Source organism: Mus musculus, chromosome 3 (genome assembly GCF_000001635.26).
Source record: "Mus musculus strain C57BL/6J chromosome 3, GRCm38.p6 C57BL/6J".
NCBI classification, from domain to species: domain Eukaryota; kingdom Metazoa; phylum Chordata; class Mammalia; order Rodentia; family Muridae; genus Mus; species Mus musculus.
The window spans coordinates 127,327,244-127,350,960 of NC_000069.6; the positions used below are offsets into that span (position 1 = coordinate 127,327,244).

At 40.0% G+C, this 23,717-nt stretch overlaps 1 protein-coding gene across 13 annotated transcripts in view; it reads right to left on the bottom strand.

The window, feature by feature from the left end:
* The window catches only part of Ank2 (ankyrin 2, brain), a 578,741-nt gene that overhangs the window by 405,637 nt on the left and 149,387 nt on the right, over positions 1 to 23,717 (bottom strand). For 11 of the 13 annotated variants that reach the window (XM_006500893.3, XM_030252367.1, XM_006500886.3 and 8 more), the window contains exon 2: positions 11,889 to 11,949. The exons of the other annotated variants lie outside the window; for them this stretch is intronic. In XM_006500893.3, the coding sequence (XP_006500956.1) occupies positions 11,889 to 11,909 (21 nt within the window). In that variant the 5' untranslated portion in view covers positions 11,910 to 11,949. The remainder of the gene's footprint in view (positions 1 to 11,888; positions 11,950 to 23,717) is intronic. 13 annotated transcript variants of the gene reach the window in all.

A 23,717-nucleotide genomic window follows, 5' to 3' on the forward strand; every position in this document is an offset into this window, starting at 1 on the left:
AACTTCTGGACACAGCTCCTACAGCCTTGAGTTCGGCCATGTTTTTCCCTTCAAGGACTGAATTTCTCTGAAACTTTGAGCCCAAATAAGCATTTTCTTCCTTAAAGTGCCTCCATCGGGTATTTTGTGGCAGTAATGTATAGTGCAGCTGACAAACACCCTTAGGACTGTTTTTTGTGATGAGTTTATTGCAGTAGTTCTCAACCTGTAGGGCTCTGACCGGCTTTGGGGGTGGAACGAAATGACCCTTTTGTCACCTAAGATCATAGGAGAACACAGACATTTACATTATGATCCGTAACAGTAGCAGTTATGAAGTTGCAAGGAAAATAATTTTATGGCTGGAGGTCAGCACCATCCACATTTATGTATTATTTATCTATCAAAGAGTCACAGCATCAGGAAGGCTGAGAACCACTGGTTTATTGGGATGCAGCCTTGGTATAAGCTGAGGAGCTTATGGAGTCACACCTCCAGTTCCGGCAGCATGGAGTGATGAGTGAGAAGTGATCTCCATCTTAAAGAACAGCAGGCACAGAAAGAGTTCTCCCATAAAAACCCATCCCCAAAACTAACCAAAGCCATGGATGTGTAAATGAAAGCATCATTCCCGAAATAGAAAGCCCATGATTATCACACCAGCATAAGACAAGTCCAAGATTTCACATAGCTAACTGACTAATGAGAAGATCAATAAAATGTGAAAATTCATTAAAAAGGAGGCTACAAATGTAACTCAGTGGTTGAGCATTTGCCTCATACAATTGCAGTTCTGGGCTTTCCTGCAAGAGGTATATAAGAAACTATTTCAAAGGCTGGTATGAAGAGTAGATTTAAATATAAATGGCCATCGATGCCAAGTTCCAGGCTGATTTTGCTAATATAAGCAAAATAGGCTGATACTGAATTTGGTAAGCCAATAAATACAACATTTAGGTTTTTCCTTCTTTCAAGACGGACGTTAACTGTGCATCAACTGGAACATTTATTAGCATTTCTAAGGAGATGTGTTTCTTCATTGTCACCAGTTCTCTATCAAGAAACATCTCCATCTAGGTGGTTCAGATACAACCCAGAAAGAGAATCAAACAACTGCTCGAGGCCTACAGGAGGCTACACGGCACTCTAGTGCGCAGACAGCTAGCAACAGCTCCTGTCAGCTGATCCTGGAGGAATGAGATCAGTCCATCAAATTCTTCCTTCCCCATATATTCTTGGCATAGCTCAACATCATCCCACAGACATAAACTCATCAGCTCACAGAAGGAAGAGTCAAGACGAAAAGAGATACTTTGTATGCTAAGAAATTAGTATCTTACCAATTCGAAAGAGTATATACACTCTTTCGTCCTTACAGAGTGAACAATTAAAGGACTGGCCTATTATACTATTTCTTTGTATCCTTGGTGACCAGAAAGCAGCCTCAGTCAATGTGGGCTGCTCATCAGCATGACCAGGGAGGGTATAGGACTTCCTTTGCCTTGTCTCGTTTAACTATTGGTATTCTGACACCACTGGAAACTACTACATCACTTTCTCCCGGGAGCAGCATCCAAAGCTCTGAGCTTTTAAAATGATGCTGTTCCATGCTGAGCCCAAGGGGACACATACTGTGGACTGAGGAGAAAGGATCCGAGAAAGTTACTTCCAAACTTGCACTTGGGGAGTGGTTCAAAACACACACTAATAGCCAACTTTGTACAATCTTTATTTAAAGCAAAATATCATTATCTTTTCTTTTCATGATAACTCCATCCTTTCTCCTTTAGCTGACCATAGCTCCATCAAAGCATGGAAGAGTGGGTTTATCATGAAAGAAGCCCAGGAAGGAGACTCATTTTGTACTCTATAATTTTAATTACACTACTCATTATTCTCCATACCAGCTTGCTCTTCCAGACAATCTCTCTTATTCTCCAAGTTTGCTTCACTCAAACACTCTTGATTTGTCTAACTATAAATCCCACTGAGGTACTTGCTTCTGTCCCTCACAGCACTATTCTGTATGTTTTAGTCTCCTTCTGTTACTGTTACAAGTACCATGTAGGCTATTTAGAGGAAGAAAGGGTTTATTTCAGCTTTCAGCTTACAGTCCGTCACTGAGCAAAGTCAGGACAGCAACTGGAAGCAGAAACCATAAAATAATGCAAAGGCCAGCTTTTTTGTGTGGTCTGCCCAGGGCATGATGCTGTCTGCATCAATAAAGAATCAAGACAATCCCCCACAGACAAGCCCACAGGCCAATTTGATCTAGATAACCTCTCAATTAAGATTCCCTCCTTAGATGACTTTAGGCTGCATCAAGTTGACAGTTAACGCTGACTTGGACACTGACTCTCATATGATCAGGACAAGTTAATTAATTATTTTCTTCAAACTAAGTGATTTTTTTTCCTCTAGAACATAACTCACGGTTAATGGGTTGTACTACTGCCATAAATGCTAAAGTCAAACACATATGGTAGAAGTACAATGACTGATATCCTTAGAACAGGGAGTTGACTAGCAAAATGGTGCCTCAGTCTTGAAAGGCAACCTCTTGTGATGTTTAACTATATATTCTGATAATAAATACAGGACACTGTTTTCCTCATAGTTAATAAAAAGCACCCTTAGTAGTGTATAAAATATTTCACAGAACAATTATGGCAACACAAACCTGTAATCCTAACACTTGAATGACTGAGTCAAGAGGATTGCCTTGAATTGGATGAAAGACAGCCTGATATACAAACTGGACTCTTAGCTCAAAAAACAAGTGTGTGTGTGTGTGTGTGTGTGTGTGTGTGTGTGTGTGTGTGTGAGTACTCATGGAAAGTAGAAGAAGGTATTCCATTCCCAAGAACTGGAGTCATAAACAGTTATGAATTGCCCAATGTAGATGCCGCTAGCCCAATTTAGGTCCTATAGAGAAACAGCAGGCTCTTAATATCAAAGCCATATCTCTAGACCCTGTTTTGTTTTGTTTCGTTTCTTTATAAAGACATGGTTGGGCCCCATTTTGTTCATAATTTGGGCCTGGAGGAAAAACCCTAGCCTGGATCGAGTTTTGAGACTAGCCTCAGTCACTTCTTAATTGGGTGACTCAGCAAGTCCTGTTTGGCCCTACTTCTCCCCTGCTGTTGTAAGATAGAGCTTTTCCATTGGCCCTGTCAGTCACTCCATACCCTCCGTCAACTTGGATTTTATAATACTGAAAAAAAAAATTAAAACGTATTCTCTTTTCTTCCTGCTGCATCTCGGGTTTGGCTAAGTTGATGTCAGTCATTCTAAATTGCTAATGTTTTCTGGGGTTTATTCGACTTTAGGGGTGCTGAGAATGAACACAGGACTTCATGCATGGTAAGTGTATGCTTATCTTCTGATCTGTCCCATCTTCAATCATTTTTACAGTTTTGTTAATACTTACCATCAGCATTGATATTGAACAATCTGAACTGATTCACAAACAAGTTGGTCAACACTGGACTTCTTTTTCATATTCAAGCAGACTCTTCACAAAACTTTAATTCAAAACAACACACTTGGGCTGGTGAGATAGCTCGGCAGGTAAAGTCACTAGATACATAAGCCTGACAATCTGAGATCAATCCACAGAAGGTGGAAGGATAAAGACAATTCAACAAAATTATGCTCTGACTTCCAAAGCATCCATAACACATACATACCATACACAGATAATAAACAGGTGATAGATAGATAGACAGACAGACAGACAGACAGACAGACAGATAGATAGATAGATAGATAATTTTAAATACCTAACGTATCCTATTTCTGGCTTTCATGCCAGTGCCAACAATCTGGTGACTACCTCAAACATTAATCAGCAAAACCTAATTATTTGATTAGCCCACTGGTATTTTTAAATCTTGACTTGAACAAAAGATAACAAATATCAATGCTATTTGGTGTTTGGCAATGAAAAGGCAATATATTTTTCTTAGCTGCCATAGTAAACATTTAAGCCTAGGCACAAACAGAGAAACTGGCAATGAAATGTCTTTTAAATTCCACTTTACCAGAGAGCGATAAGCACACCAGCGAAATTCAAAGCTGTCCAGCTTGCTGCCTAGCTGGGATGAATCAGATAGTCCTTGTCAGTCCTATTCATAGTATGTTAAGCAGAGATCATGCAGGAAGTAAGTGAGCCAGCTGCAGACTGAGAGGAGGAAACCCCAGTTGAGAAAACACCTCCATAAGATCCACCTGCAGGTCAGCCTGAGTGACACTTTCTTAATTAGTGATTGATGTGAAAGATCCCAGACCACTGTGGGTGAGGTCATCCTGGGCAACTGGTCCTGGGTTTTATAAGAAAGCTAGCAAAGCAAACAAGGGGAGCAAGCCAGTAAACAGCACCCCTCCAAAGCCCCAGCATCAGCTCCTGCCCTCAGGTTCCTGCCTTGTTTGAGTTCCTGTCCTAACTTCCTCCAATGATGATGAGCAGTGATGTGGAAGTGAAAGCCAAATAAGCCCTTTCCTTCCTAAGTTGCTGTGGTCGCCACCGCAGTAGTAACCCTAACTAAGGCAGGCATCGCGGATAGACAGAAGACTATATAAAAAGAGAAGTGACCATCTATGTGTGAGCATTGCAGAGGCTGGTGCAAATGTGTTGGAAAATAGATCTACTCAAACATCACGGCCTTCCTCAAACCCTCCCAGACAAAGAACCAGCTCTTTGAAGCGTCCATTTAAGGGGGATAGAGGTGCTCAGGGTGGGTTCAGGATCAAGGTCAGTTAGAGCAGTCCTGCAATTTCATCACCTACAGTATTGAATTAAAAGGAACGTTAGAACCTTCAAAGTCATCCACTCCTGCTTCTGTATTTATCAATTCAGGAAACTGAATCCAGGCTGCTTGCGATTGTCCAAGACCATAGTGCCAACCAGCACTGGAGCCGATGCTGGCAGCCATCTTGTGATTTCTAGACAGTTCTCCCCTCCCCGATCTGCTGCCAGTCAGACCATAGAGCCCATGCAAATACACCCAAGGACAAATATGCTGGGGCTGAATTGCTGTAAATCCTAAGTGTTGTGTGTAGAAGGTCACTCTATTTGACACTCAGCAATGAAAAGCAAATACATTTTTCTTTGTTGCCATGGTAACAAACATTTAAGCATAGGTACAGGTAGAGGAAGTAGAAATAAGAACTGTATTTTACAATCTTTTCAAACTGTGTAAGCACTGAGATAGTTGAGGTGAAGCACTTGTGATCCCAGCCCTTGAGAAAGGAGGATTAGAGGTCAAGGCCAGCCTCTGCCAGTGCGTAGTGAATTCAAGGCCAGCCTCTGCCAGTGCGTAGTGAGTTCAAGGCCAGCCTACACTAACAAGTCCTTGTCTCAAAGCAACTGGAAAAAAGAAAACTTAGATAGATGGCACCTCATAAACCTCAAAAATGACTTCTCTATAGTAACAGGTTACATAACTATAAAAAAATAAAGAAACCTACTGCGGACAAATGTTCCATAGGAAGATTATATGCAGAATTCACTTGGGTTAATAACCAATAAAACCTCATACTGATAGCATATGTATAAATAATTATGATTCTCAGAATAGTTACTACCCAGAAATGCCTGGTTTTAAATATAAATTTTAATTAGTTAATACTTAAAATTAACATAATATTAAACAGGAGATGGGAGATGGGGAAGGACAGAGCATCCTAGATACTCAAAGATGTGCGTGCAACAAGAACTAAAGACCTGCAGAATGACCACAGCAACACAATTGGGCAAGACTTCCTGACTGCATGAGAGAAATAAGCAAAAGAATGTCTTCATTGTGCTAATCTATACATTTCTCATAAGTAATACAGAAATGTCTTTAGAAATCCAGGTGATTTTTACACAGTGATGTTCAACTTATATTTGTACAGCTGAAAATAAGGATGCTTGATGCTACTAAACATCATTTAAAATTGTCTTAGCTTGGTTTTAAAAGGAGAGCTCTTTATCAAAATGAAATGCATATTGTTCCTAACCACTCCACTCCATATCTGGTGTGTGTGTGTGTGTGTGTGTGTGTGTGTGTGTGTGTGTAATTTGGAAACATTAGTATTTCAACTAAATGCTTTCAACAGAGACCCTGCCTGAACTAATCGGTTGACATTTCCTATTCAAATGTCATGAGATCACAGCTGTCCCTGACACCATCTCGGTAGTTGTGAGCAAAGCATTATACCTTTATAAACATTGGTGTGGTGGGTTGAAAATGCATGACCCATGGACTATTAGGATGTATGGCCTTATTGGAGGAGGTGTGGTCTTGTTAGAGAAAGTATGCCACTGTGTGGGTGGGCTTGGAGGTCTTCTATGCTCAGGCTCCACCTTGTAGGGATGAGAGTCCCCTTCTAGCTGCCTGTGGGAGAGTCCCCTGCCTTCGGATCAAGATGAGGAACTCCCAGCTTCTTCTGCAGCATTCAGGCTGCCATGCTTCCTGCTATGATGATAATGGACTGAACCTCTGAAACTGTAAGCCAGCCCAAACTCAGTGTTTGCCTGTATAAGAGTTGCCTTGGTCATGGTGTCTCATAACAGCAGTAAAACCCTAACTAAGACAATTGGTAAGAAGAAAATTGGCCTGAGTCCCCTCTACATTAGAAATGGAAGCATAGAGAAACAGCGGTGCCTCACACCTATAATATCAGCACAGAGAAGGTTGAGTCATGAGAGGATCACAGTGGGAAATCTTGAGGCAGTGAAAAGAAAAAGAAAACGAGAATCCAGGGTAGCAGTTAACAAACAAAGGGCCATGTAAAATTTGGCACTCACCCTAATAATAAGTATTTTAAAAATAACTATATTTTAAAATATTACACTACTAATGATAGTGCCTTGCGTATTTTTAAAATTTAATTAATTTTTTGAGTCACGATCTCTCTATGTAGTCCCGGCTGGCCTTGAAGTTAAAATCTACTTGCCTCAGCTTCCTGACTGCTAGGATTACAAGTGCACTTGTAATTTCCAGCTACTTTAAAAATAAATTTTAATTAAGTAAATGAGGCTGGTCACTATGGAGTCTTCCGTATCTAGATCCCTTGGGTCTAAGCAAAACTCTACTCCTGCTCCACACCAGAGCTCTGTAGGGCACTCTCTTCTGCTTCGGTGTACTAGTAGGTGCAGAGCCATGACATGAGCATCACAGACAATCTTGATTGACAGCACGGCATTCCACTGTTTGCTCTCACTGGGTTTCACAGAGCTGGGTGGCGATTACAATGTTCTATATAGCACCGTTGTGCAAGCATTCGGTACCTGACAAGAAGGCAGGCTTCCATCCTCTCCATCCCAGTAGCCCATCTTCTCTCCCAAGCCACATCAGAACAAATGCTATTGATTCATGTGATTTGTTTGCTAACTGAGGAATTCCAGTGTTTGGAACCAGAGTCAAAAAGCTCTGTTTGATCTCTACAATAAATATACTTACTAGGTAGTTTAGTAATAACTTTTTATCTTACTGAAACTCATCACAGTGCTTTCCTTTTTTATAGAATTTCAGACAACACTAAAATGGATACAGGAAAGAAAAAGTCATGTTTTTTTTTTTAATGTTGTGGACATAAAATTTCATAATAGGCAGACATTATGCCAAGTATATTTAGTCTTAGTAGTTAAACTAATCAAAGTCATGTACCAAGAAATTAAACTCTAAAACCTCAACCACAAAATACCCAATTGCTGCCTCTGGTCCTGTCTCTAGATGACGCAGGTAAAGACAGGTGTGACTAGGCTGATATTAATGTCCTGTGTGCCTGTGTGCATCCCTCCAGACTTCCTCTCCGTGGGAGAGTTACAGGAGTAGAATTTTGCTTGCGATCTCTTCAGCGGAAACGAATGACTCATAAAGCAAGCCAGTATTCAGCACACTAGAGGTTTGACTTATCCAGTTACCAAAAGGAATTATGTTTGAAGGAGCCCCAGCACGGGTTTCCCAGTTTTCAAAAATGGTATCACTTTGGAAAATTCATCCAAAAAGGAGAAAAATATTTTGAACTAAAAGCATTTTCTGTTTTCAGTCCCTCATGTGTCATATCCATGCTCCCTAATCAAGAATACGGAGGTCCACACAGTAACCAATTAAACAGACATGTGTCTAGCTCACTCACTTCAGATGCCTAAACTATTTTCATGTTTTAAATAGTTCCTCAATGATTTGGCTCCCGTGCCATTTTTCCTGTGTTTTTAACCTGAGTGAGCTGGCAGAGCTACCAAGAGCTTCTCTTTGGTGTCCCTGGCAGCATAATGGGAAAATGACATTGTAATGCTCTGTTTTAAGTATTGTGACCAGATAACATGTTTTATCACAATAAAAATTATATTGAGCCACCATGGTGGTACATACATGTAACTGGGCCAGCCTAAGGTACACACTTGTCACTGAGCCCTCTTGGTGGTCACACCTGTAACTGATCCAGCGTGCTAATACACAGCTGTCACCGAGCCAGCGTGGTGGTAAAAGACTGAATCCCAGCACTGGAAAGGCCGATGGAGGAGGATCCTCAGCTCAAAGCCAGCCTACGTTATACAGTGAGACCCTGTCTGAAAACATTGACTCTATATGCAAGAGTCACATGATAAAGATTTATGATAAACCCAGCACGTCTTCCTGGTAGGTGCTGATACACATCGTCTCAGAACTAGGTATTTTGTAAAGTTCTTTAACTGAAAAGACTGTGAGAAAGATGCTGTTCACATCTGGCTTATTGAGAAGATGCTAAACATTTGTGTCTGGATTTCAAATGGCACCCATTAATCACTCAAATCTGGCCTCAAATATATATTATCCAAGTGTCCATTGAAGAAAGAGAGCACATCTAGAACCACACAGACTATTGTAGATCTTGGAACCTGAGTAATTTAGCCCAAGTAATCAATACAATCTTAGTCTATGGATGGTCTAATGAGTGTCCCTGTCCCACATTAGACTAAAGTGAGAATCTTACCCCTGCCCTTGCTTTCCCAAATATTTAATGCACATACCCTTCATCTCTACACACATAAAAAACTGAATATGAAAATGTAAAACTGTGTTGTACTGTACTAATAAAATCAATAATATTCTATCTCCTGCTAATCAAATTTTATCCATTTGACATTTCTACCCCATTGGTGACGTAGATAACTCAGCTAGTTTGATTTTTTTTCTTTGTAGATTTGACCCAGCAGAAATAGAAATAAAATACAAGCAGGGAGACAGTCAAGGCACCGAGCACAGAGCACAGTGGCCAGGGTGGAGCCCGAGGCTCTCAGGAGGACTGTGAGTTCAGCCTGAACATCAAGGGCTCCTTGGTCCATCACCTTTGGTACCCAAAGCTATGGATTGAAGATGCCCCCAGATCCAAGGTTAACAGTTCGTTCGAGTTTGATGGCACAAGTGGCAATGACCTTTGCTTTGTAAAAGTAATCAATTAACTCATCAAAACTCTTGGTCAGATTCTGTTATCTCCTTTTGTTGCTGGTTGTCCTGCTGGTGGTGATGATGATGTCTTCATGTTTGCACAGCAAGCCCTCTACCGACTGAACTCCCACCCCAGTCCCTGCTTTCTCTGAATTCTCTATAATACATAGGTTAACAACAAAGGGTTGGGGCCCCAGATCCAATATAGAAAAACTCATCATAGAATAAACACTTTCCTCAAAAAAAAAAGGCCTATTCTTTTTCCCATTTGTTAAAAAAAATAGTAGTAATCTTTACCTTGCCAATTTTTTAAAATTTATCTTTCTTTTTCACAACAAAGAATAGGTTTCAATGAAGACTGTGAATGTCTTTAACCCCAAACAACAGGAAAAAATAGAAAACAAAAGTATATTTTCTCTAGTCACAAAAACTACATTTAAATACAATTGCAGTGACCTAGAGATACCACATCTAATTATATTTAGTGGCGACACTAGAGAGCTCCAATTTGATGCGTTGGTTAGAGACACTTAAATCAATCAAGACAAACAAATCTAATTTTATCATTATTAGAAATGACGTATGTATACATCAGGAGAAAATGATTATATAAAATGCGCAATTTGTCAAATGTACGTACCCAAAGTTCAAATAGATTATTAATGGGTGGAGTGAAAGGCCCATGTGCCATTGCTTCAGGAAAGGGCCCAAAGATTACATCTAACTTGAAGGCAAAAAACACAAACAGGTATCTCTACTTTTACATGAATTTGTTGGTTATATCATGCAAACAAAAATATGTATATCAACTCCCAAATGCAAAAAAAAAAAATTAGCCTTTGATATTTTCTTCCAGTTCTTACATGATAGGCCTTGAAAACAAGATACCCAAAGCCTATATGATTTCCCATCAAACATTTTAAAATATTCTCATTTTCTTTGCTACCAACTTCTGTACAACTAGTTAAGACTTCACCCACCACTAAACCGAGATTCTAAAGTGAAATTCAGGGGCATAGACCTACACAGAGAGAAGGGCACAAACCAGAGCTGAGAAACTTCTCCTCTGAGAAGGGAATCAAAGCTTCCCCGGTCAGCAGAGCAGCCTTCTGAAGCCATTTCCCCCTCAAGAAGTTATTATGAAAAAGAAATGATCATGCAGGTATGAGACAGTCACTCCCAAAGCTGCCTCAAACCTCTCCACTGTCCTGCTGGGATGCTCTCCAGCTCCAACCTAACGTTCACACTGGACCCTCACGGGTTCTTCAAGGAGATCAAACAGTATTATTCTATGCTTATGCAGATAATATTAATCATAACACAAGACAGAGTGATAGCTACCTGCCCTTAAAATAGCCCAAGTGGAACCGTGTTTTCTTATTAAGCAACAATAATAAACTTGTCAAGCACCATGCTAACAAAGCAATGTCTACAAAGCACAGAAGTTTACTCTAGTCAAATACCCATCATTCAAAGAGCATAAGCATTTTGGAGTGAAGTCATTTCCTAAACATTGTTTAAACATGTCCTCAGATGTGGCACCTGACCAGATTATTACAAGGAAATTTTTCAGCAAAACTGGAAGTTCGTTAAAATGTTACTTTTATAAGAAAGCAGGTCATTTCTCCTCTTCTGTATGCCCCTACATCTCCAAGTCATTTGTATTTAGTTATTCGTCTTGTGTGGAGGGACAGCACATGATGCATGACGTCCGAAACATGGCTGGTGTTTTGCATGGTTGCAAAGGCTGTGATGTCACACAGCCAGCCTAATAGTGGATAATGTATGTATTTTCTCTGTCAGGAGATTGGGATGCTCCCCCAGTATATTGTGAAGATTAATCCTAGACAATAGAATTGTTTTTTAAAAAGAACAAAACTCCAAACATCGAGTGTGATGCACCAGACTAAGGGATTTCACCCTCTGTTACCCTTCTGTGTACTTCTGCATAATTTCCCTGTTTTCCTCTATTATCCTTTATCAAAAACCATTTTCTACAGATGTATTTCCTTTCCCTGGAAAATTCTCCACATGGATGCAGTCTAATTTAATTATCCAGAATCATACACTTTTGTCAGCAAGCTCAATGCAGGGAGTGTTATAAATACTGCTGAAGACAAGACACTGTGGCCCCAGAAAATAAACCAACCAAAAATGGAAGCTGAGTGCAGAGTGAATCCCAGCGTGGCCCTTCCACCTATCACGGTCAATCAGCTTCCCCAACTCTTCATTTTCCAGAAATGACTCTGAGGAAAAGACGACATCTCTTTCTATTCCCACATAATACTAATATTGTACTGGTAGTAACTGTATTGGTAGACACGGGGGGGGGCCTTTCTACTTACTTTCTTCATAATTTAAAACAATTAATGCTATGATGCCTTTACATCTGAGTCACAAGATTTTAAGCAAAGTAGTAAACAGCTACATTCTAGCCCCTGTGCCTTTTGATAAGATTTCTTCAAAATAGCATTAAAATACCAAAAGTACCTTTTGCAACATGGTTGTCATTTGAAATAGCAGTTCTTCATGTCCCTGATCAGTTACTTACCTAAAGGGAAAAGAGAAAGAGACAGAAAGCATTAAGTGTTTGTAATCGTAATGTCACTAACAGCAGTAAGATTCGAACGAAAAGTCAGTTTGTAGTGCACACTGGTACAGCTCTTTTTAGTGTAAAAGAGTAAAACAAATATTATTTCAGGTGCTCAAAATAGACAAAACATAATATAAAATAGCGTATGATATGCAAGGGGCATAGATCTCAGATCATATGAGGATTTCCATAATCATGCAAAGGTGTTTGAGGGGATTATGAACAGTAGGAATATTTGTGTTCACTCTTACGAATGGTTTCATTGGTTCAAGTTTAGTGTAGCAAGCAATATGGAGTCGTGCCCTTTGACTGACATTTTGATCAAAATACACACAAAAATATGTTAATATGGCTTGTAGAAAAACTCAGGTGGACAGCTCAGTTACTGCCATGCCCTGGCCCATTTTACAGTGTAGTACAAAAACTGAAAATCTGTTGTTGGAAAACTCTAATAAGTGAATTTTAGAACGATCAACAGCTCTTATTCCACTATAGAAATCCAACACTGCTTTCTCTCATTCATGTTCTTTCTGTGTTCATTCATAAACACAGCAATAAGTTTGCACACAGCAGGCTGTGAATACACCATTCCACATACCTCCATGTCACTTTATTACTTGCATGTGTGTATTGTGTGGCACATGGTACAGATGGGTGGTGCGCACACACACATGTGTGTGCACGTGCCTTTGCATGTTCATGTGGTGGCAGAACAGAACACTAGGTGCCTTCCTCTACTCTTCTCTTGTCTTAGCATCTTGAGACAAGTCTCCATTTTGGCCAGGCTTGCTGCCAGTGAGCTTTGGGTAGGCTACCTCATCCCCCTATTCCACACATACACACACATCATATGTGCCACCCCATCCCAGTTGCCCTCTCTAAGTCTCCCTTCATTCTTCCAATGCCTTCCCTCTTAACTCCACATCTTTTTTTATTTTATTTTATTTTATTTTATTTTATTTTATTTTATTTTATTCTTGATAATCCAGTTAGTGCTGCACATGTGTGCATGGTCTGGAGACCATGTGCTAGAGCACGGGAAATCTTATCACAACCTGGCATCCAGTGCTGACCTATAAGTTCCAACAGCCATGTGTGGCTATGCTGAGTTCTGAGACTCAAACTCAGGCCCTCATGCTTACAGAGCAACCACCCTTACTTACTGAGAATTTCATGCACCCGTGCATGTCATTTTAATGTATGTAAATCTGTATATTAAGCGCTACTGAAGAATTTATTTAGCCACTATCTTCCTAATGATCAGTTAGATCAGTGGTTCTCAATCTCCCTAATGAAAAATAATATACACCACCACCACCCCACCAACCACACAATTATTTCCATTGCTACGTCGTAGCCGTACTTTTGCTATTATTAAGAATTGTAATGTAGGAGGCTGGAGGGATAGCTCAGGGAATTAAGAGCACTGACTTTTCTTCCAAGGTCCGGAGTTTAATTCCCAGCAACTGCATGGTGGCTCACAGCCATCTGTAACAGGATCTGCTGCCCTCTTCTGGTGTGTCAGAAGACAGCTACAGTGTACTCATTTTATATATATAATAAACAAAATCTTAAAGAGGAAAGAAAAGAAATGCAAGGGTCAATAAATATTTTTTAAAGAATTGTAATGTAAATATCTGGGTTTTACAATGTCTTAGGTGACCCCTGTGAAAGGGTTATTTGAAACTCACAGAGGGTTGTGACCCATAGGTTGAAAACCACTGATTTATGTGTCAGTTTGAGTATGTTCCATTGTCTGGCCAAATATATGCCATTGTTCCTTTAAAAAAAAAAAGCTTTGTTTTCGAAGTATGGGTGCTTTGTCTGCATGTACATCCACCCACCCCATTTTTTTTTTTACTCTTCCTTTTCCACTTTCCAAAACATTATCTATAACCCATCCCGAGGCTCTGCTGTATACTTTATTAAGTATTTAACTCATTTTCAATTGCCAACACTCTCTCTCATTATTCTACACTAGGCTCTGCCTCTTGACCTTGGGTTTATTTTCTTTAGAAAGTTCATAGATTCTTTTATATTTTATCTTTTTCTTTGCTTCATTAATTTTAGAACAATTTTTCTTAAATGCAGAAATTCTTCTATGTGAGTTAGCATAATTAGGCAGGCAGATTAGGACATGAAGAAGGAGCATTCTTCTGATCATTCTGATGATGCTGGGAGCTCAGATGACTCACTGTGGACAATACAAAAGCAAGCCTGGATTTCAGTGTGTGCATCCATTTGGAAATTGTGCAGCCTGGCACATTATATTCAAATGTTTTACAGGAGCTTGGATTTTTCAACTTCAGTGCTTTTCCTGGACAAAATTTCAAAGAAGACTCAGCACACAGTATCATTTGACTTCGGAGAAAGCTATTTCAAAAGTGTTTGCCTTATGAGAGAAAAGGGACAAAGACCGTGGGCTGAGGTTTACCAGGAAGAGCCTGGCACTGGAGTATAATTAGCCTGGCTTCAGGACCTGGCATGGCCAGTGGCTAACTACGGGCCTTGTACAAATTGCTGAGCTCTGAGCCTCCAGTGTCTCCATGAAATGAGACTACTTAAAGAATTACAGATAGTAAGTAGGATATGCCTGGCATAAATTTGGCATCAGTTATGTATTATTAGATAGTTAGATTGATTGACACCAGTCTGTGACTAGACTTAGCCCAAAGTCTTTCACATACATCAACTACTTTAATCTCACAATGACCATGTGAAATGGCACACATCTAGTTGACGGGGAGCGATTCAGCTTCTACCTAGTCTACCGCAGTTAGAATGAAGGGTCCAAATGATAGCCACTTCTTCTCCAATTCTAAGTCAGTGTTCTCTCGTGGTTACTTCTTGTCTCTTGTCTCCATCTCTTTCCCCAGGAAGATTCAGTTTTTCACATTAAGATTCTCTTGTCATTCAATGTGTCTAGAAAAGACTCTTTTTCACATTTATTTTTAGCTCTAGTGAACATCTGTCTTGGTTAGTGTTTTCCTGCTGTGAACAGATACCTTGACTAAGGCAACTCTTATAAAGGACAACATTTAATTGGGGCTGGCTTACAGGTTCAGAGGTTCGGTCCATTATCATCAAGATGGGAGCATGGCGACTTCCAGTCAGACAAGGCACAGGAGGAACTGAGAGTTCTCAATCTTTATCCAAAGAAAGCCAAGAACAGACTGGCTTCGAGGCAGCTAGCACTAGGGTCTTAAAGCCAATGCCCACAATGACACACTTTCTTCAACAAGACCACACCTATTCTAACAAGACCTCACCACCTAATAGTGCCACTACCTGGACTAAGCACAACATATATTATCTTAAATCTGTCTTTGGAAACTACATATCTGAATATCTTTACAATATAATTTCATTCATCCTGCACCCAGACAAAAGCTCTTTCTATACATGCAAACAGCTAATCCTATTTTTATTTTCCTGTGCCCTTGATTCACCTCAAAACACATCTTTCTGACAAAAGAAAACGTAGTGCCTCCTGGTTGCTTCCTGGTTCACACCCGAGCACACGACCTTCACGTCTGTGCACTTTTCCTCCTCTGACCTGTCATTGTACTATGATGCTGACCCTACAGACATCATCACATGAGTTCCCTGCTCACTGGATTCCATTGGGTTTGCTCAGTGGAATGACTAGACAGCATATTCCCAGATGGAAGAGGAGAGAGATGAAGATATTCATTCATCTATCCCTTCCTGCTCTCACATGACTCTGACAATAGCATCAGCTCTCACTACAGCTTCTATCAGATGGTCCCCCATCCATTCTCAGTGGTACACTTTCCTTTATTGTGGTCCTCCATGTCTTGCCTAGGAGAGATGATAGTTGTCCTATAGTAATGTGCCACACACCTTTTGGGTTTCTATAATTTGACTGACTTCTGTGTTCACTGAAGTTTCTTCAGCAAATGTAGCTAAGTATATCTATCTATTCTTCTTCAGTAAGGGGAAATGGGCGTGGAGGAGTGCACAAAGATACTCCTTGGAGTTGCCAACCTTAACAAGAAATCCCAGAATTGTCCTATTACACTCATATAATTATTATCTTTAAAATAATATATATCTATTTGGAACTGGCTTCTATCACTCTTGAAGACATAGGCCAAACCAATATACAATCATTTTTTCAAATAACTCATCAGCATTCCAGAAAATATGCGTTCATCATGCCTATTTAATCACAGAAATGAAATACTTCCCATTGCACAACATCCAAAAGTTTGTTTTAAATTTTCTTTAATGTATTATCTTCAAAAAAAACTCATAAATCTTACATGAAAGACTCTCAAGCGATGATGCTTACTTTTAGACTCAAGCTAAATCCATTCAAAAGCTTTTGCTGAACTAGCGAGCTGGGGAGTATGAAGTTGGGCAACCATGTTCACCTGGTAGCCAGTGGTGTAAACTAGGAAATGAGAGACACGTGTGGTCAGCATTGATTCTTCTTTTACTGTAATGTTTGTGGTGGCTTTGATGAGATTGGCTCCATAAGTTTATATCTTTGAGTAGATGGCTTCCAATTAATAGAAATGTTTGGAAAGAATTACAAAGTGTGGCATTGTTGAGGTGTATCACTGGGCATGGGCTTTGAGGTTTCAAAAGACTGGTGCAGTTCCCAGTGTGCCTTCTTTCTGCTTCGTGGTCTCTAACCCTTTAAACCTGTAGCCCTAATTAAATGTTATTTTTACAAGTTGCCTTGGTAATGGCATTTTATCACAGAAATACAAAAGCGACTAAGACAGTGAATTTAGTAATTCTTTGAGAACTTCACACATGCATACAATGTATTTTGATCCTATTCACTTCACACTCCTCCCCTTCTTTTTTTTTAATGGCTCCCATTTATTTACAGTACATCAGAAGCTATAGCATACATGTGATACATAGTATATATAGTCTTCCCAGTGTGCCTCAGGAATTGTTATTTCTTTCTACAAGAGAAAACCAAACATCACAACTTGCCCAAACAATGTAAGTAGAAGTCAGAATCTACCAATCTCAAAAGACTGTTCTTTTTCCCATTATATTTTACTGTCTCCTTTAAAAAGATTTAGTTTACTTGATAGCAGGTGACATCAGATTCTGCTAACTATTCATCCTATTATATTATAATACATCATAGTTTTATGAGATATAATTTAGCCTATGGTATAATTATGATTAAACCATTAAATTATTTTTTATTTATTTTTTTTTTTACAGTTTAGACTTTATCCCCCTTCTAGTCTACCCTCCTACTGTTCCACATCCCACCCCTGTCTCCAAGAGAATGTATTCATTCCCCCCACCCAACCAGATCTTTCCCTGGGGCCCCAAGTCTCTCAATTATTATAGTATTTCCACTTGATTTTCTCTTACCCATAAAAAATATTAGAACTCTACCATGATAATTATGGGAAAAAATGAAGAAGTCAAAACTACAACAAGGTGAAGATGCTCCTGTGGTGTAAAGTCTTCAGATCAGTGTCCTAGAGCCTGGGGCTCCAGAATCATGATAGGGCTTCCTAGTAAACAGCCCAGAGGACAAGAGAAAGCCCAGGAGGCCTCAACCCTACATAAAGAACCACAGTCAACTAGGGAATGCTGGGGGTGGGAGAAACAGCCTTCTCCAGGAATGAAAACACCAACTAACTATCCAACACCAAGAAATCAGCCCTGAAAACATATACACAAGTAACATTATACAGACTAAGCAGGGTATATTTAGGAATACAAATGTATATGCATATATGCATGTAATAACAATTAATGGAAAAGAGTCATGAATTTTAAAGAAACCAAGAAATGGTATATGGAAAGATTTGGAGAGAGGAAAAGGAAGGGAAAACTATGTAATTATATTATAATCTCAAAATAAAATTTAAAAATTTTTACATCACTGATTCTTAAGTCCCATAATATGTTCTTGAAGATTTTCTGGGCTCTCCAAGGTGATTCTTCTGCATAACGAATCATGAGAATAATTCTTATTCCAGGGGTCTCTAAACCAGCAAGATTATAAATAATATCACCTAGGAACTTAGACATACGAGTTCTTGGGTCCAACTTCATCTCTTGAATTAGAAATTCTCAAACAGAATCCAGTGCTTCGTGTTTTAATGAGCAATCAAACAAAATTCTGGAACATTCCACAAAGCACTTTCCCAATTCTTTGTCCTATTCACTTTCACATAGACCATCAAGAGCTGTTATGGAGTCAAGGCCTGGTCACACTCCAGTTTCCGTGGATTTTCTCTGAGCACCCAAAAGCATGCTCACCATTTATCTTTCTTGGTCTGTTTTATCTAAATTAAGATCACAATTTCAACAGATGTAATGTCCACATTCACAAAGCCTCGCTAGGAGCCATCAAAGCTACAAACAAGTATTCAGATACTTCAATCACAACCAGTTATAAATCTCCCGGAATTGTGTGTGTGACCATGAATCTCAGATGGCTATTCTAACATTATAAAATCTTTCCATAGTCTACTTCATGTGTGGTCAATAACCCTCTGTGTGTTCTAGTACCAATTTAGGAAATGTAATACTTAGACATTCACAAAAAGTTTCCATGGGAGGGGGAGGTAATGACAGCAAAAAAGAATATGGTCTCCAAGGACCAAAAGAATAAAACAAGTTCACAAAAAAACTTGCTCAATTAAAGTCCCAGGCATACTGGTAATGACATTGCATCGCAGAATATTAATTGTGGACCATGTTATTCTTTGGGATCTTGTATCAGTGAAGTGCTAACAGGGCCAGATCCCACATCTCACACAATAGCCCAGAATACAAGAGAAAAGTCAACACTGTATGCTTCGTGCTGAGCAAAGCATTCCGTCTGACATTTAGAACCGTTGGACTACTTTTAATTTTAGCCCCAGTTTCCAGAGACTGACAAAGACACAGAGCTATTGCTTGAAGCCCTTGCCTTTGGCTCCATTGAGCCACTCTGCAGAGCCTTTGAGGACTCTGTGGCCACCAACAGAATGTGCATTATTCCTTCTGTAGCTGAAAGACTCGGTCCTGGCCTTTCATGCAGGTTCACTCTACTCTGAGAGAGGCGACTCAGCAGTTGAAGTGTTCCCCTCTCTGCTGTGAGGCTGTAGCTCTCTCTGTGTTAATGATGGCTTACATTTAGCTCCACTTAAAAAGCTTCCTTCACCTCCTTCAGATTCACTATTCAATCCGATTCTCCCGGCCTCTCACTGGGAATTAGGATTCCATAGTAAACAATTTCATGGCTTTTCATTTTTATTCTTTCTCACCAGAGGTTTTGCTGTGAATTTGGCAAAGATGAGCCACTGAAAGCTGCTTGCCACTGATGAAATATTAACTAGACAAACCTTTTCGCCATCAGCATTAGTTTTTTTTTCAGTATCTCCTCTCACTCTTAGCAAAACAAAACAATTAAAAATAACTTAACAAATGAAAAAGCCCACCTCCCACTGAAAATGAAGTTTTATTTTTAATCTAGCTTTTCCTGTCCCCATTATTCTTAGCAGCAACCTAAATAACAGTTGCCTAAATAGCAGCAATAGGCACAATTGCTGACCCTCCTTCCCATGGGCTTCCTTCACACCTTGTAGTTGTCCAGACACAACTGTTCAAAACCACATCTAAAAGCTAAGGCTGTAACTCAGTGGGTAAGTGCTTGCATAGTAGGTTCACAAACCCTGGGTCAACAACAACAGAAACCTCATATCAGACCAAATAGATGAATATTTAGATGACTTTTAGGGACCCCCATGAGCTAAAAGTAACATCTTAGCTCCCTTCCTTCCTTGATTTCCATCAAAAAGACATACAGTATTAATAATATATAGGCTTTCTTTGTGTTTTGAGATAGAAATTGTACAATTAAATAAAAATATAGTTATTAACAATAATATGTAGAGAGATTTTAATTCAACGACATGGCTGCTCTGGCAAGGGATCACATCCATCAATATAATCTAGCCAGAGTGAAAACATGCCCTGGATTACAGTATGACCTGGCTGGAATACAGACACATACCTTTAATCCATAAAAATGAAGGTAAGCTTAGTTTATAAAAGGAAGCAGCCATATTTGAAAGTGATGTCTGATTGAGGGGCAGACAAAGTGATGAATAAGAGAAAGATTTGACAGAAGAAATCAAAGATGGGATACTCCCAACTCACAGGAGAAGAGCAGAGGGAGAGAGGCTACTTAAGAGCAGTGGGAGAGAAAAAACAGGTATGGAGGTGTAGTGGGTAGTGTGTGTGTGTGTGTGTGTGTGTGTGTGTGTGTGTGTGTGTGTGTGTGACAGTTTTACTGGGACAGTTTTACAGAGACAGGATTCAAAAAGAAAAGGCTAGGCACAGGTGAAGACAGAATGAGCCAGAGAATGAGAAGGAACCAGAAGACTAGAACATATTAACAAAGTTAATATGAGGCCAAGCAGAGCAATTCAGTAAGAACATGAGAGAAGCCAGATTGAATCAGTCAGCTTGGAAGATGAGACTGTACAGAGGCTGGAAGCTTCCAGGCCTAGGCCTAGGGATAGTTAGAAGAGAGAAGGAAACACTCTAGGCTCAGCTCAAGCTGTGTATTGACACAGCTTGGATATAGCTTGGATCTGAGGAAATAAAGCAACATTTACAATAATAACCTATAACCTATATGTTCCTAGTACTACCAAAATTACATTGACTATGTTACATAGTACCTTAAATATTTTTTAAAACAATCCATGAAAACCATCCTATGATCCACATTCTGTTGACAAGGAACGTGAATCTATAACAATACATACCAAAGACCACATTGCTGTCAAAAGCAAATGCAAAGCAAAACTCAAGCCCCAGTTTCCCTGCCTGGTGATGCCTAGTTTTGCTAGTGTTTTTCCAATCAATTCAATGCAGCCACATGAATTGTCAGTAGACCAAGCATCCAAGGACTTGGTGCTAGGTAAGATAAATTTTTAAGGCAGTTCAGAGGAGAAAATAAGATGACAGAGAAGGCTGGGAGGATCCAAAGAAAATGAAGCATTCTCATTACTGAGGTAAGCCAATATGTTAACAGCCAGAGAACAAACCATTCCTGTTAAACACTCTTAACAGAAGGATAAAATGGGAAAATATCACAGCTGGAGCTAGGACCTATAGATCTTAGATTAAAACTATTATTAATAATAACTTAGACTGATATAACAAGTTCAGTTTGTGCATCACTGAGAGATAACCACTGGTGCCCAAGATGTTTAAGAAAATAAATGACCTGGTCAGAGGGCACTTTGAGGAGATTCATTTCATGAGTGAACAGACTCACAAGGAGAGAAAGAGATGATGATGTGGAAGGAGAAAGCTAGTGCTATCCTAACAAGCTGTGTTAGTTTGTGTGTCTGTCGATGGAAAACTATGAAAAAAAAAAAAAAAAAAAAAAACTTGGTTTGGAGAAAAGGTTTATTTCATCTTACAGCTTTTAGCCCATCATCAAGGGGTGCTAAGGCAGGAATGCTCCTTCCTGCCCTGCTGTCCATAGCTTTCTCAGTCTCAATCATCATCGCTTTCTTATATCATCCAGGACCAACTGCCCAGGGGTAGCACTGTAGTCAGGCCCTCCCATATCAACCTTTAATCAAGAAAATGCCCCCTCAGACCTGTAGAGGCCAATGAATGGAGATATTTTCTCAAATGAGGTTCTCTCTTCCCAGGTGACCCATTTGTTGTCACGTTGACAGAAAAACTAACCAGCACACAAGCCAAACACCAAGATGAGAAACACAGCCCCTGGCTCCTACAGATCAAACGTGGTCAGTTAAGCCTGAGCTTAGAGTTGACTTCCTTTTCCCAGGTCAGGGTCAATGCTGGTGTCAGCTGTGAGCTCCACAAAGCAGGGAATGCTGGCTTAACTTGGATCCCTGTGTCTAGCAGAGCGGCTGCCATGACCTTGGCACTTGAACATATTTACTGAATAAAAGAATGAAGGACTGAGTCAAAGTGACCGAGGAAAAAAAAACACATTCCAGACTTCACGTGATGGAGGTAGAATGAAACCACAGAGAAACAAAAGCGGAAGGGCATACGTTACACAGACCATCGAAGTATTTTGACACAAAGCACACTCTCCTGATAGGAAGATGAAGCAATGCCTCATCATAACAAAGGCAATGAAGGGGCTGAATCCGCACCAATTGAACAAACCCCATTCAAAGGAGAGGCAGCTTTGAAACCATCAGGGAGATCTGGATCTATTTAGTGATAATAATATTAAAGATTAGAAAACTGGGGGAATGGCTCAGGGGTTAAAGCACCTGCCATGGAAACACAAAGCTGGATTTTGGATCCACAGAACTCATAAATGCTCAGTGAGTCTCGGGACCCATTTGTACTTTCAATGCTCATATGATGGAGAAGAGGGGGAGACCCTGGAGTAAGCTGGCTAACGAGACCTGTCAAGCGAAAGATGTTGCCTCCCTGAATAAGGTGGACAGCAATAAAGACTCCTGCCACCAGCTTCAGGGAGGCTTCTGCACACACATGCACACATGCGCATGCACCACCATATACTCATGTACTCTCACACAGGCAAACACATACATGGGGCATTGTGACATACATCTGGGCCCTCAGTGATGGGAGAGTCAGAGACAGGAGGTTGTTGAGGGATCACAAGAACACCAGTCTAGTCAATCAATGAACTCCAGGATCAATGGCACCCTGTCTCTATAACAAGGTAGAGCCTAGGCACGTAGGCATAGTAGCAGCAGCATTTAAAATATGATGCATGCAGGAATGTTTAAAATGCAATCTCATTTACATAGGTCTTATGATTTACTTCCAATAAAATAACTCAAGAGGGTACAATCTGTCCTCAAGTTCTAGAAAGAAAATTGTGTAGTTTTTACCCTACTATCTATGTTAATGGCAAAAAAAAAGTCTTTATAGTGGCATGTGTGAAAAAAGAGGTAATTGCATATGTGTGTTCATGTAAGCAAAAGCATTAATTTTTAAATTACTTTGGATGTCACTACTGAAATATGTAAACACGCACATTGATTTATGTAAAGGGTTTGTTTTAAAGGGAACTCTTTGGACTCAAGTGTAGAGAATCAATCTAATCACAGAGGGCACATCTACAGTCCATTAAGGAAGTGACTTCACTAGCTCCACTAGCATGAAAATAAGACAAATATCCAAATAAATGCTATCTAAAAATGTACTTTTCAACATTCCTTTCACTCATTTTGATTGATTTGGTTTGGATTTGTGTTGCTGGAGAAGTAGCCCATGCCCTTGCGTGTTCCATGCCGGCACCCAGCCACTGCACTACATCCTATGGCCATCTCTGTGTTTTAAATAAAAATATTGACACTGTGCCCACTGGCCACGCTTCACAGTCTCATCAGCCTGGGTTGGGTCTATCCAGAAAGAGGCCAAGAGGATCTAGGAAATTCGTTTGCCTTTCTGAGCAAGGCATGTGCAAAGGCTGAAAATGCCCATCCATCATGCTACATCAGATATCTCAGCCCAGAATGAAATATCTGAACTGACAGGCCTAGGTCAGTGTCCACAAGGCAGCCATTCCTTCATGGAGCTGACACATCCCATAGGAAAATGTCACCTCCCCCTCAGCCTCCTGCTGTGCTGACTGTGACCAGGGAAGCTGGCTTCCTGTGGAGAGTGGAGGGATGGAAGCTAGGAGCTTAGATGGTGAAGGTCTGTGTTCTTCATCCAGAAAATGCATGAGGACAAGGAGGTGGTACTTC